Raw genomic sequence first — 14,905 nt, forward strand, 5'->3', positions numbered from 1 at the left:
GCAGGGTTTCCCCAAAAGAATGATCTTCAGGCGGAGAAGCTGAAGGTAAAGACTCTTCTGCATCAGAGTCCTCATAGGGAGGGAGAGAATATCCCTGATCAGAAGAGGAATCAAAGGAAAAGGAAACTTGGTCACAGGAATCATAGTCAGTGTCTTGCCTAGGCCTTTTGTCAGGGGGGGAATGGGAACCCCTGATTAAAGTAATTAGGTCTTCGGCCATTTTAAGCATCTGTTTCTTTGGTATGGATGACTGTTCTGGAGAATGCTGTACTTGTTTCCTTGTCTTTAATGGTGTTTTTGACTTTGCCTTGGCTGCTGTAGTGGGCTTAATTGTAAGCTGTGAAGGTCTGAAAACACCCTCAGAAGCCGATGCCTGCTCAGTGGCTCCGGACCCATCTGAGGGAATAGTTTCCGTAGGCCCAATACCTTGAGTTTCCACAGGCCTCAGTGTCTCCACGTGGCTGTCGGTTAAGGCCTGTGGCTCCGAGGTAGCGGGTATCAGGGGCTGCGAAAGCGCCTCTGAGAACCGGCGACTGGCCTTGAAGAGGCTTTGTCGTCGGTTTTGGACTTCAGATGCCTGTCCTTTTCTTTGTCTTTATGTTTTTTATAAATTCTGGTTGTCAGTTGTTTCAACGGCATTATGTAATTAAACCTTCAGCCAAAGTAATGTAAAGCAAAATCAAACCGACGTTTAATAGTGCGTTTATTGAATCTAGCACAAAACCGACAAATGGTAACATCGTGGTCAGGGCCTAGGCAAGGAATACAGTAAGAGTAAAAGTCCTTATGAGGTATTTGCTTCCCACAAGAAATACAATTATTAACTTTTACTGACATCGGTCTGGAGCAAGAAAAAGTTTCCCCAACAGGGTACTTAGCTTTATTGAAGACTTTGGTTCTGAAACTCAATTTTGAAAATCTCAGGAGTCAGCCGACCGGCACTTGTGAACTGCTTTTGCTTCGGGCACCGCGCGGCAAGAAAGACCGAAGAAAATGGTGTCGGTTGCAACTTTTACACCCCTGGCGCACTGATGTCAGGGAAGAGGCAACAGCAACCGACGCCAGACTAAGACTTTGGAACTCGGGCCAACTGGGGGTCGCCTGCCAGCAGTGTAATGACTACAACAGTGAAACACGATGAACATCACAGCATCTATGGGACCAGACAACATCCCAGGCTGTGAACTGCAAGAACTATAGAACAAACTGGCCACCCCACCTAAGTACCATGTTCAATCATAGCCTCACCTCAGGCGATGTGCCTACTGAATTGTGCACAGTGACGGTTATCCCACTCCACAAAGGGGGTGCCACCACAGACCCCAGAAACTACCGCCCCATTAGCCTGATGAGCTAAGGTTAAACAGAAAAGGTAGATCATGTCTATTAAACCTGATTGACGTCTTTGAGGCAGGCACTAGAGCCACAGATGAGGGCAAGGTAGTGCACACACCCTATCTTGACCTCGCCAAGGTTTTTGATACCACCCCCCCCCCCCACTCTGGAATTATAGATAAACTCACTAAACTGGATATAAATCCCTATGTCAAGATGGGTGGCCAAGTGGCTCACTGACAGAACCCACACAGTAAAAGTAGCCAACTCTAACTTCAGACTAGTGACAAGTGGAGTGCCACAGGGTTCAGTCCTGGGTCCTCTCCTGTTCAGCATATACTTCTTTGAAGTGCAGCCAACAGAGAAGGTCTTTGGCTAACAAAGTTCGCAGATGACTGCAAACTGGGAGCCATAACAAAATCACCTAATGATGCAGAGTCTGCAAAAGGGCCTCAAAGAGACAGATACTTGGTGTCAAAGTAATGGCCTCAAGCTCAATGACAAGAAGTGCACTGTCATCTCCCCTTGGGAAAAACTCAGTACCCATGAACTACCACATAGGCGGTAGCTCACTAAACACTGAAAGTGTGATAACAGACCTCGAGACACAGGTGGACAGCAGTCTCTCCTTTGATAACCACATCACCACAGTAGTCAGGAAATCCTTCTACGTGACATACCTCATCACAAAAGGGTTCTCCCCTAGAAAAAAAGGTGTAATTGTTCCTCTCTACTCATCCCTCATCAGACCCATTATAGAGTACAATGCCCTGTTTGGCATGTATCTCACAAGACACCGACAACAATTGGAAAGGTCACAGAAAAACCTCACTAAGATTACGAGCCTCAAACAGATGCCATATGCAAACCATCTCAAAAAACTCCAGCTCTACTCCGTTGCATATCGCCTACTCAGAGGTGATCTCTGCCTAACACACAAAGCTATGTCTAACCCAGAGCTGTTGGACATGCTACACCTAAAGAAATCCCAATCTCTCCAAACCACCCACTCCAGGGACCTAAACCTTGTCACCACAATAAACAGAACATGCTGGCGGGATAGATTCCTGTTCCAGAGACTTCCCATACTCTGGAACAAACTACCCATTCATGTCAAGCAAAGCTCCTCATTGGCCCTCTAAGAAAAATCTTTAAGACTGGATGGGAAATAGAAAATTCACCCCGAGGATCACTTCTGTGCACTACTTGGCAGGGGCACAGGAAAATAATTTTCTTGGGTGGCAAAAGCCAGGGAACCTTTTTGGCTAGGCTTACATAGGCCCCAGGGCCCGACAGCCTAGTACCTACCTATGAACTTAGGATTTTAGAATATCATTCTGGAGAATGGTGCATCAAGGTCACTAACAAAGTGATGCAAGTGATCTCACCAGCCTTGTCTGCAAATATCAATGAAATGACACTCCACAGCAAGAAGAAATAAGGAAACACTGCATGCTTCCCAAAAGAGCTCCACAAATAGCACTAAAAAATTATTTGTTCCAGGAACCCACATACAAAAGAAAACTCACAGCCAGAATAGCTACAGACATTAACATGCATACATCCAAAGCAATTCTGTTCCAAATAATATAATTATATACTTTATGTTTTCCAAAGCTTTCAGAATCCTATTTTTGAAAACATATTACTGAGCAAGGATGTCTTCCATCAAATATGTGTAGTTTTATTGCAGGCCCCAGGATTCTTCAGCAAGAGACCATGTTTTAGTGCTGTACATTTGAAAAAGGTTCTCAAAACTGTGGGTAATGTCACCATTTTCCTACAAGGATCAGGGTCTGAAAGTCTACTGTGATGCGGAAACTCTAGCTATTCCTACTGTGCCCTACAAAGTAGAAAAACACGAAAATGCAAATATGTCTGTCACTGTACACAGAAAAAGGGCATTGGCACACTAGAAGAATGCCCATATTTTTCTGAAAGACCAGAAACAAAATATTAGACACAGATGATGGATAAAAATGCTCCCATGTAAATAGTAAAGAAAGCGCAACACAAACTTTACAATTAAAAAGTGTAGAGAACAATAGGTGAAAGGAAAGGAGACAGATTTGGTGAGATGAGAACTAATAAACACTACAAGGAAAAAAAAATGACAACTGAAAAAAATTCATCAGCTTGTTAACTAGTATGCTGTATCGCAGAGAGAAGCAAACTAGGATGAAACAGAGGTTAAACAGGTTGCAATGGCACTTAGGATGATACAATGTCACTGAAGTGTTTCTTTTCAGACAGTGACATGCTGCTTTGTATTTTCAAGGTAATCTTTCTAAATCAGCAGCTCCGGTACAGATGGCAAAGCACATGTACTCCAAAGTATGTAATGAAGATCTGACACTAAAGAGCGGCTCAGTGGTTTGTAGCCACATAAAACATAACACATGCTACTATATTATAGTACCCTACTGTTCAATAAAAAATGAGGTTTGGCAAGTGTGCTGTTTTATGACTAGAAATGAAAACAAAAATCAGTACATCTCCATGGCAACATAATGACTTTCGTACAAGTACAGCTTTTCAAACAAATTCCACTTATATCGCACACAATACTGTTAATAGCTGCACGCTTAGGATACTTCAGGCTGAAAACTATAAATTAATAACTTACATTTTGTTTATAGCTGTCACTGTAAAATGTAAAATGCCAAGTGCAGTGTTTCTTTACAGGGATTTCCACAAGCAACAAAAACACTTCAGAACACAATACTATCAAAATTAGAAAGTTTAATGTCAAAAAAATTTTAATTAGTTTCTTGAGTTGTTAAAATTTACTGCTGGCTGCAAATTCTGTGATGAAGAAATGGCACAAGATTATGGCACCGCAGACAAATCTCCTAGAGTATGTCAAATGATCCAGTGAATAACCTTTCCCTTCTACCAATATTTCACAGAAGAATAAAACAGTGGTGCTGAGCTGTAGCAAGCCACTGGTAAATTTCACATTTGCTTGAAAATTAAAAAGCAAATACTTTACAGATAAAAACAAAAAAACTTCAAGTACATTTTTTGTATAATACATTATTCACATTGCACTAAACTGTGCTTCACTACAAACTTTTTCATCCTTTTTAGCTTTGATTTTTTTGCACTCTTCCATCTTCTGCATATACATTTGAAGTAAATGCTACCTAAAATAAAAAAAAAAAGACATTAGTTACTCTGTAACACACTCCACTTTGACAATTATTAATACCCAAGCAAGCTATACACTGCAAACAGCAAATCTGAGAGGGAAGCAGTTGGAATTAGTAAACTTTGTACTTAATTCTTTCCTAACAACTTATCGGATATCAAAGCTCACTTACTCTAGAATTGTTTAAAACAGCAAATCTGCGTCAAACAAAATTGTGTGCATGTTGTTTTTGCCATCAACCTGTCTGACCAGAAATGTATTTAAAATGTAGAATCAGTTCATAAATCCAATACAATGATTAACCGTATTACAAAATGCTCAGGTAGGATTTGACACATCTTTAATTCTGCCTTCTCCCACACAACAATAACATATATTTTCAGCTAGTCAAAGAGCTGAAAGCACTGCTGTGTAAGATCTTATCACAACAGTAGATGTCCTGCTTTTCACTGTTGTGGTATTCCTTATTCTTCGGATGTCCTGTGAGGAGAGCTTAATGTCCGGCCAGTATACCAGGCTTTACTCCTTCCAGGCATTGTACATCAGTAGTATGTCCTACGTGAAAGGGATAAGGTACACATGTGACAGACAAACACCTAATCCTCAGAAATGAACTGCCCTAGGAAAACAGGAGCAACCCCAGAGAAAGCAATAACATGCACATCCAGAAATGGAAAAATGCGGAGATAAGACTGGAAGAGGGACTCCTCAGACAGATGTAGGGCAACAGAAAATAAGAGGTGGCAGGAGTGAGGGGTTGGACAGAATACTACAATAGTGAGTAGTAGGACATGGTAAGATCTTACATAAATGTACTAAGCCCTTCCTTGTCACTGCTGCAAAATTCTTTATTCTTGTGAGAGTACAAAAGGTATTGGAAAGTATGGGAAGAGAAAGGTGGAGAACAGCCCTCCACAAACCCATGAAGAATGGACATAGCAAAACCCACTCTGGCTCTGAAAATGACATCTGACCAGTAATGTCTGGCAAGAGTGCGAACAGAAGACCAAGTCGCAGCTTCCAAGATGGATCTAGTAATCAGACCCTTGAAAAAATGCACCAGAAGAGGCCACTGCCCTGGCATAATGAGAAGAAGAAAGCTGTTTTCCATGAAAAGAACAACAAAAGTAAACAGCTTTAGAAATCCAGAAGGAAAAGGGTTTGCTTAGACACTGTTGAACCAAATTTCCTAACATGAAAGGAAACAAAATGTTGCTCAGATTTTCATTTGTGTTTTGTCCTATCCAAGTAACATCTGAGCTGTCTACATAAATCCAAGGTGTGTAAGTACTCTCTCACTTGGGTGTGAATGACCTGAGATGCAACTCCCTGGACTACATGAAGAAAAACATGGAGGAGACCTCGGACTATGTAGCCCAGGCGGGTATGACCCTAGCCCTGTGCAGCCTCCTACCATCACCCAGAATGATACCACAGTACAAGCAGAAAATGACCAATTTCAACAATTGGCTAAGTTTCTGGTGTCATTCTAAGGGGATCCAGTATCTGTCTGCCTGGGATGACATGATTGACAGACCTCGATGCTTTGCTAGAGATGGCCTGCACCTGTCACCCCTGGGCTTCTGGATACTGGCCAAGGCTCTTGCCAGCCCTACAGTGCCTTTTTTAGGCGGTGTTCCAAAGACCAAATTACCATTGTAACAGCTACAAACAAATGCAATCTGAGGGTCATGCTGCTCAATGCTAGAAGTCAATCTCAAAATGCACTCGCTCGAAGCACTCCTTAAAATGGAGAACATCGACATTTGTGCTGTAACAGAGACCAGGTTCAAGGCAGCAGAAAGCACCCCTGCACTACCAGGCTATAATTCATTCCACACCTTTCGGCACCAGAACTTGGACCAAAGCTCCAAAGGTGGTGGTGTTTCATATTCATAAAGGATGTGCACACTTCCAGAGTGGTAGCCCAACATAACGCATCAGAGATACTTCAGGTGCAGCTAACATTGGGTAAGATAGCGATTCAGGTCTTAGCCTGCTATAGGTCCCCAACCATGTCCCTAGACTCACACTCCACGGTTTCTAAGCACTCGGGAGAATATCAGGGCCCAACCTAACACTCTCATATTGGGCGACTTCAACTACACCTCCATTAACTGGGAAAACTTCTCAGGTACCAATTCACTCGCCCAACGTTTCCTGGAATTCATTAATTCCAATGCCCTGGTCCAGCTCATTCTTAGCCCCACTAGAGGTAGCAACATCCTTGACCTGGTCATTAATAAAATGGACAAACGTTGCACTACACCAATAGTCAACTCCTCCCTGGTTAGATCTGACCACAAACTAATCACCTTGGAAATCCCCCCCCCCCCCCACCCACACACACACACAAAGATAACCACCATGAAAAACTTCTCCAAAGCTCCCAGAAACAGAGGTGGCTAACTTCATGGCACCCATGCAACTGCAGAACTGCTGCATGACTGCCAAATCATACGCTAATGCCCTGTATGAACACGGACACAAATGCATGGAGCTCGCCATACCCAACAGAACCAACACGTTCTCCTCCAAAATAAAGGAAGCCAATCTAGTGGTCCCTGCCATAAACTCTACAACAGAAGGAGGAAACTGATGTGGAATAAGGTGAAGTCCCAAGAGTGGAAAAACTCCCTTATCAGCCTCAACAAAAAGTTGAGATCCCTCATCAAATCCTCTAAAGATAGCTATGAAAACAGAATTGCAGCAGATAGTAAAGACAACCACAAGGCATTCTATTGTTATGTAAAGAATCTCCATGGCAATGCCCAGATTTGCTCGGAACTATTGCACAAAGTCACCTCCTATACTGAGCCAAAAGATGTTGCCAATATACTGGCAGACAGATTCAATGCCAACTTTACCCCTCTCCCCCCACCAAAGGGCCAATCACAATACCAGTAGCTTGTCAGGCATGCAGTAGTACTGCTGCACAGGTTAAAACAGCACTGTCCAAGGCCAAGAATACAGCTTCTATGGGACCTGACAATATCCCTGGTTGTGTTCTACATGAACTACAGAGTGAACTGGCACCTCGCCTGTGTGCCCTGTTCAATCACAGCCTCAACTCAGGCTTTGTCCCTACTGAATGGCGCACTGCTACAGTCATCCCTCTCCACAGAGGAGGAGCGACTACAGACCCTGGGAACTATCACCCCATTAGCCTAATGAGTCTGATATGCAAAGCTATGGAACGCATCATTATGTACCTAATAAACAAGGACATAAGGAACCTCCAAACTCTGGATCCCACACAGTATGGTTCTGTGAAGGGTAGATCATGCCTGCTCAACCTGGTCGACCTCTTTGAGTCAGTCACCAGAGCTGTGGATGAAGGCAAGGTGGTTCATACAGCCTACCTTGATCTGGACAAGGCTTTTGATACCATTCCCCACTCAGGAATCATAGAAAAACTCAATAAGATAGTCATTAACCCCTGTATCACCAGGTGGGTTGCAAACTGGCTCACAGATAGAACCCACAGTGTGAAAGTAGTTGACTCAAGTCAGACTGCTGACCAGTCACGAGTGGAGTCCCACAGGGTTCGGTCCTGGGTCCTCTCCTGTTTGGTATTTACGTCTCTGAAGTCCAGGCCAACATGAAGGGACTCTGGCTGACTAAGTTTGCAGACAATTGCAAGTTGGGTGCCATAATAAACTCCCCAAGTGATGCTGACATCCTACAGAAAGGCCTCACTGAGACCAACAACTGGTGTCAGAACCATGGCCTTAACTCCATGCTAAAAAATGTATTGTCATCCCCTTTGGTAAAAACCCGGTTCCCATGAATTACCCCACATCGATGGTAGTCCACTGAACACAGAAGGCGTTATAAGAGATCTGGGAACACAGGTTGACAACAACCTCTCTTTTGACCACCACATTGCCACTGTGGTCAGAAAGTCCTTCTATGTGGCACATCTCATTACTAAGGGCTTTGCACCAGGAAGAAAGAGGTCATTGTCTCCCTCTACTCTTCCCTCATTAGGCCAATCACAGAGTACAATGCACCATTTGGCATGTACCTCACTAGACACCTGCAACAACTGGAGGCGCCACAAAAGTACCTCACAAAGAGGATCCTAGGCCTTAAAGACATGTCCTATATGGACAGACTCAAAAACCTCCAACTATTCTCTGTCTCATATTGCCTACTTAGAGGCAATCCCTGCTTGACTTACAAAGCCATGTCTAACCCAGCTCTGGTAGAAATGCTACATCTAAAGAAATCCCAATCCCTCCACAATACACGCTCCAGAGATCTCAAACCTCATTACCACAATCAACAGAACAAGATGGAGGGACAGGTTCATAACCCAGAGGTTGCCCATGCTATGGAATAGACTTCCAATACATGTCAAGCTGAGCGCCTCACTGACCCTCTTCAAGAGAAATACTGATGAGTGGATTGAAATAGAAAATATTCCCCGGGATCACTCCAGTGACGTGACTCGACAGAGGCACTGGGAACTAAGGTCGGATGGCATGATGTCAAGGTAATCTCATGGGCTAGGTTTGTAAAGGCTCCAGGGCCATTAGCCTAGTACACACCCATGAACCTATAAGTCTGTGAAGTAAGAACAAGAGAGAGATGAGGAATGGCCTGATTCAAGTACAGATAATTAACCACCTTGGAAATAAAAGGATTGGTACAAAGATACCTTTGTCCTTGTGAAAAACCCAAAACGGAGGAACAGCCATGACAGGCTGTAGTTCAGAAAACCCTCCTGGCAGAACCACCACCAACAATATAGTCTTCCAGATACAATGTTGCAGGGAAGAAAAAGGGAGACTCAAAAGGGGCTTGAGTCAATTTTTCAAGAACAACATTAAGACCCAAGAAGGAACAGGCTTTCTTGGAGGCCTGATACGAAGGGTGTCTTTTAGAAATTGACTACAAAACTAGAAGCCAAAGGTGGACTCAGAGGCAGACAGTCAGAAATGGCTGACAAATGAACTAACAGAGGAATATACCAAACCAGCATTGAGTAACTCACAAGAAAGGATCACACGGAAAACACAAAAAAATTGCTGGTCATGCTTGAGGCACCAAATAGAAAACCTTTGTCATTTAGTCAGATAAGATTTTCTAGTAGTGTGTTTTCTGGAAACCTCCAAAAACTGAAGCACATTCTCAGAATACTGGTGCCTGAAAGGAACCAAAACTCTACCACCCAAAGTTTCCACTGGAGTGTGGACAAATGAGGGTGAATAACAGATCCCGTGTCTTGTGTGAAAAGATTCATCATGTGAGGTAACTTGCGATGACTGCCTCTGGCCAAGTGAAACAGAATGGGCACCAGTGCTGTTTGAGCCAAAAGGGAGTCACCAGCATGATTTTGGGCATCTCTCTCATGATCTTGTCCAGGACCCAGGGAAGTAGAGGAAGAGGAGGATAAGTATACAGAAACATCCCCTTCCAGGACAAAGACATGGCATCCACTCTCCAAACCAGAGGACTTGGTACTCTGGAACAGGACTAGGGAAGTTAGCTTTTGGTTCATTGAGGAGGCAAAAAGATCTACCCGAGGAGTACCCCACCGATGTACAATGTCCAGAAACATCTCTTTGCGAAGCATCCATTCGTGAAGATGAGTTCTGGACCAACTCAGAGAATTTGCCTCTTGACTGTGTTCTGAAGGGATGTAAACAGCCTGAAGAACTAGATAATGGCAGACTGCAAAATCTCAAGCCTAAAGAGCCATCCTACAAAGAAGCCAAGATTCTGTAATCCCTTTCTTCTTGATGTACCACATCACTGTGATATAGTCTGTAAAGATCTGTACAGGATCTGGAACACAAATAGAGCGAAAGACCTGGGGCTCTGGGTTGTAGAGCCCTCATCTTTTAGACCCTGACATGATCTGTTATTTGTTGAGACAAAAAGATCTTATACTTTCAGGTTGTTGGAGGAAGCAGGCAGACATGGATTTAGAGAAATCGGATGAATCCACCAGTGGAGCTCAAGCTGGAGACAAGGTAAGAGATGGGATCAGACACTCCAAAGGGTGGCAGCGCTGGAGCCAAACAGCTTTAAGATACCATTTAAATTTCCTCATGTGAAGTTTGGCAAAATGAACCATGGAAATGGTGGATGCCATGTATCCCAAGGCTTGGAGAAATGACTTTACAGAAAGAACTGGAAGTAAGCAGTCAAAGAGAGGACCTTGGGAAGTGGGAGACGAGCCAGCATTAGAAGTGGTCAAAATCCTGCAACCCAAAAACACGTGGTCCTGCGAAACAGGCAATGCAGACATTTTGAGACTGAGGGTGAACCACATACTGTGCAGAAGCAGCACAGTGAAGCATAGGTTCTGAAGCAGGAACTGCTGAGGGGGGGCTTAAACTGGTCATCTAAATAAGGGAATATATGAATTCCCTGAAGTCTGCAGAAAGTTGTCAGAAAAATATGTATTAGTGTGTGTATTCTTAATGCCAATTAGAAACCAAATAAGTTAACACGTTTTTCATTCTATTTTATATGCACTGTTTTTATATATAGTTGAGTTTCATATGAGACTGAAAAGATGCTTTTTGAAACTGCAGTGCGCTTTCTGAAACTTGCAAGATGCCCTCTGACCTAGTAATTGCTAGCACAGCAATATTCGTGTTTATGCCTTTTGGAAATGTCCTTGAGAAGCAGGTGGTTATCTGCTAGGTCAGGAGAGAATGAATGAACAATGCTATATCCTGTAAATGTAATGATTTTAAACAATCAGCTCTGTTCGAAGTATGAGAACATGTGTAGCTGCAGAAGTTTAGAGATAATGTAGACAAAGGATTGTTAGAGAAATGAACTGCTTGCTTTGTGCTTGAATTAGCCATAGTACCTTGAAGGGTAACATTGCATGTATCTAACCGGTGGTAGCCAAGGCCACGTTGTTTTCCTTAGGAAGTTCCTCCAAAAATTGATAAATCAGCAAATTTTATGAAAGCAATTATTAGTAAATGATGATGATAAAACCTGTGATTTACTACGTCAGCTTGGTAGGCAATGTCTTATTAGAAAGTGTATACAAAATGTAAGCATTTCCTGTTTCTAGTTAGACAAACTCTGTATTAGCACGTTTTTGTCTCCTTGCTGCAAGATTAAAGTGCCTTAACCTGAACCTACCATGTTTTGATCATTTTTAAAGTATATTTTTCCTTTGACAGTTTGGTCCTTCGGACTGGAAAGTACCTCTCACTCTAGGCCCAGGTCAGAATTGGGCCCGGTGGCACATACCCGTATGGAGAAGAGGCCACATCGGCCCTTCTGTTTTGAAAGACCTCCGACTGAATTGTCGTTAGAAAGAGGCCAGCCACTGTTTCTAATCTGGGATTGGAGTACGAGTCAACGTTCCGGTGGATCAACTCACGGAGGGTCAGGTAAGGAGGAATTTACCTTTTTTTCTGTTTTAGATCAGGGACTTGTTACAGTACTGTTTTGTCAAGGAAATTTGCATGTTCAGATCAGGGACAAAAAGATTGCTGTTTTGTCATAGATCAGGGAAACAGAATAGGTAAACAGTTATTCTAGATAAACTGTGAAAAGGTGTAAAATCGTGGTACCACGTGATAAGAAGGCTTACGCAACAATTTTTAGCTTAGCTAAGGCAACATGGGAAATCAGTGCACGAAAAGTTCCCGAGACCCGCCCCTAACCGAAGACGCAAAATATATGCAATTACAGTGTGCCGATAATGTTAAGTATTATACAAAATAGGTTGATAAATACAAATTTGATGGTAATTTAGATAAATCTTCACTTATTAATTGTCAGACAACTTAAAACAGACGTGAAAGGTCAGCTAAAAAAGCAACGGTAATTAGGAGTTCCTCAGGCACACAGGTGGCTTGAGGAAGCAAATCGCAGGGAACAAAAGATTAAAAATTCAAAAGCAATGTTCTTAGATAAGGAAGATAATAACTTGGTAATAGCGACAGCCCCTCCTCCGCCCCCTCCGCATCCTTTACCGGAATATGAAGCGAGTGGACAAGCTGATCGCAAGTACTATGCTAGCTGCCCTTTCATGTCATTTTAAGCCTGGACAATTTCCCTTTTGGTACTTGAACTAACATATCTAGTTTACTTGCCTTACCCATCTCAAAGTTGATAATGTATTACCTCTCGTGAGAGTAACTGGAATCACACCAGAGATAATCTCAGGGGACCCACAAATGAGATAAATCATTTAGGAGTTGCCTCTCTCCATTAGTAGTAAAGGAGGCAGTCCTGGGGTAAACTTTCGGTTTCCCATCCATAGATCCAAGTTATGCTTTAATATGGACAAGGATGCTTTATGTGGATGAGAAGTCTGTTCCAGAGCAGTGGTATCTACTGCAAGATATACTTGTCGATCCACACTGTTCTGTTGATGTTGCAGAAGTCTAGATCCCTAGACAGAGGTCATCTCCTCTCTGCTTTCTACTCTTATTTTCCACACCTCCCCTCTCATATTTCTCCTACTCATAAATGAAAAAAATGTAAATGCATTTTAAATATCAAGGTGTATGCCAATTTATCATGTACTAATATGTGATGACCATATATTTTAGGGATTGTAAATTTTAACAGTAACTGAAAGCCAGTTTTACTAGATATGTCCATAATGCACATAAAACTCTCTAATTTTATAACTAAAGCTTTTCTCCCTGGGCTCCAAGCCTAGATGGACTACCCCAGTTAGTAGGAAAATTAAATAATAAATAAAAACCTTATCTTTATGGAAAAAAATGCATACACCTCTTTGCACATTCAAACTGAAATTACTTTTTCTTAAGACGATCTTCCAGCAAAGATAGTTAGGCTTGCTGTACTCAGTGTCTCAAAAGGATGTAGAAATTGTTTATTTTATAACAAAAGTTTCATGTCCAAAGCAAGTGCTACTGGATGCTTTGGAAGACTGAGACAAAAAAATGCTTCAAGGCCTATTTTACATTGGGATGGGAAGCTACTTTAGGAAAATGAGTCAAAAATGGCAAACTGTGCCTTACTAAAATAGCAAGCCAAAACTGCATTACAAAACATAGTAAGGTGCTTCAAAATTTGAGGATTTGGCGAATAAGCTAATCTACTGCTTTTTTCCTTATACCAATAAGAAAATACAGACTGTTTAGAAAAGTAAAGATTTTCTGGTGATAATCATTTTGCAAAAAGAAAATAGTCTAACATAAATATGCATGGAGTCTTGCCTTCCTGATAAAAGGCCACCATGATGGGGTAAGGTTACTAGAGGAGTAAATGACATCCAAAGTAAAAAAGGTGAGCTACGGTTTTCTTAACAGAATAGTATGAGAATATCATCTGAATTTTGCTTTCATTTTTATAAGGATTTTTTAATCAAATGTGCTGGCAGAAATGAATACCCCAGATCCAGACTTCAATTAATTAAAAAGGCAATGATCACCATTACCTATTTCTGCGGAAGACTGGTGCAGAACAAATGAAGCTGATGATTGAGATGGAGGACCCTATCTATATGTATGATTAAAGGTATTTCCTGTTTCATCTTGTGAAAGACTTGACATTTTGGTCATAAGTATTAGGGCCTTGTGATATGAAACTCTGAAATCTTTGACCCCCGATGTTTCCAGACAATCAGATGCACAGAATGGATATCGATGAATATCTTTCTGCTTGATAATATACCATAAATTACGGATTTTTGCAAAGACATCACCTTAAAGGCCATAATCTGAAAACTGACCAGAAGGCTGTTAGAGCTAGATGCACAGACAATCTCTGAAGCTGTGCTGTTTTCTTTGAAATAAAGACATCATCTAGTGTACCTTGAACTCTCTAGATGGGATCTTCAAGCATATTCTAATGAGTCATTGTAACCTTCCTGCCTGTAACTGAAGACACAAAGGGTAGACCAGGACTACTGGGAATTGTGTTACCACCGAAACTCTCAAGGATCAATGGTAACACACACATGTATGGCTGTAAAGCTCAACTCCAAAAGCAGTGCAAATATTACTGTATTTTCCTCATGAAGAACCTACACTTGAGAACCATGAGGAAGGAAAAAGGCATTTAATCAAGGTCCTTCCGAAAAAAAAAAAAAAATACGGTACTTGCGTATTATCGCAACCACATTCCAAGCAGGACAAGTTGTTATTTTCCAAGCTATCAGTTCAGCGATCGTACTCACCTTATTTTCTGCTAGACACATGGATGGCCACAAATTTGGAGAGGGCAGTGTTACCATCCATGTCACTAGCATATAATTTCGGGGTTTGATCGAGACGATCATAATTGTGTGTACTGCGTGGGGCTTTATGTGTTCCGTGGAGTTGTACTTACGGGAAAATATCAACATTTTTGTCGGCATACAAGGCATAAACAGTTAACAGACGGTATCAGCAGGGCAGTGAACAGTGGGGGGGGGGCAATAAAGTAGTGAGCAGTGAAGTCAATAAACGTTTTTCACTG

General features: G+C 42.1%; 1 protein-coding gene across 1 annotated transcript in view; it reads right to left on the reverse strand.

Moving 5' to 3' along the window:
- Positions 1-4,057: 4,057 nt before the first annotated feature.
- Positions 4,058-14,905, reverse strand: part of TAF1A (TATA-box binding protein associated factor, RNA polymerase I subunit A) — a 650,793-nt gene continuing 639,945 nt past the window's right edge. The window contains exon 9 of the mRNA XM_044057862.1: positions 4,058-4,481. Within this exon, the coding sequence (XP_043913797.1) occupies positions 4,372-4,481 (110 nt within the window). The 3' untranslated portion in view covers positions 4,058-4,371. The remainder of the gene's footprint in view (positions 4,482-14,905) is intronic.

This window comes from Protopterus annectens, chromosome 1.part2 (genome assembly GCF_019279795.1).
Source record: "Protopterus annectens isolate FY-2018-M chromosome 1.part2, PAN1.0, whole genome shotgun sequence".
Classification (NCBI taxonomy): Eukaryota; Metazoa; Chordata; order Ceratodontiformes; family Protopteridae; genus Protopterus; species Protopterus annectens.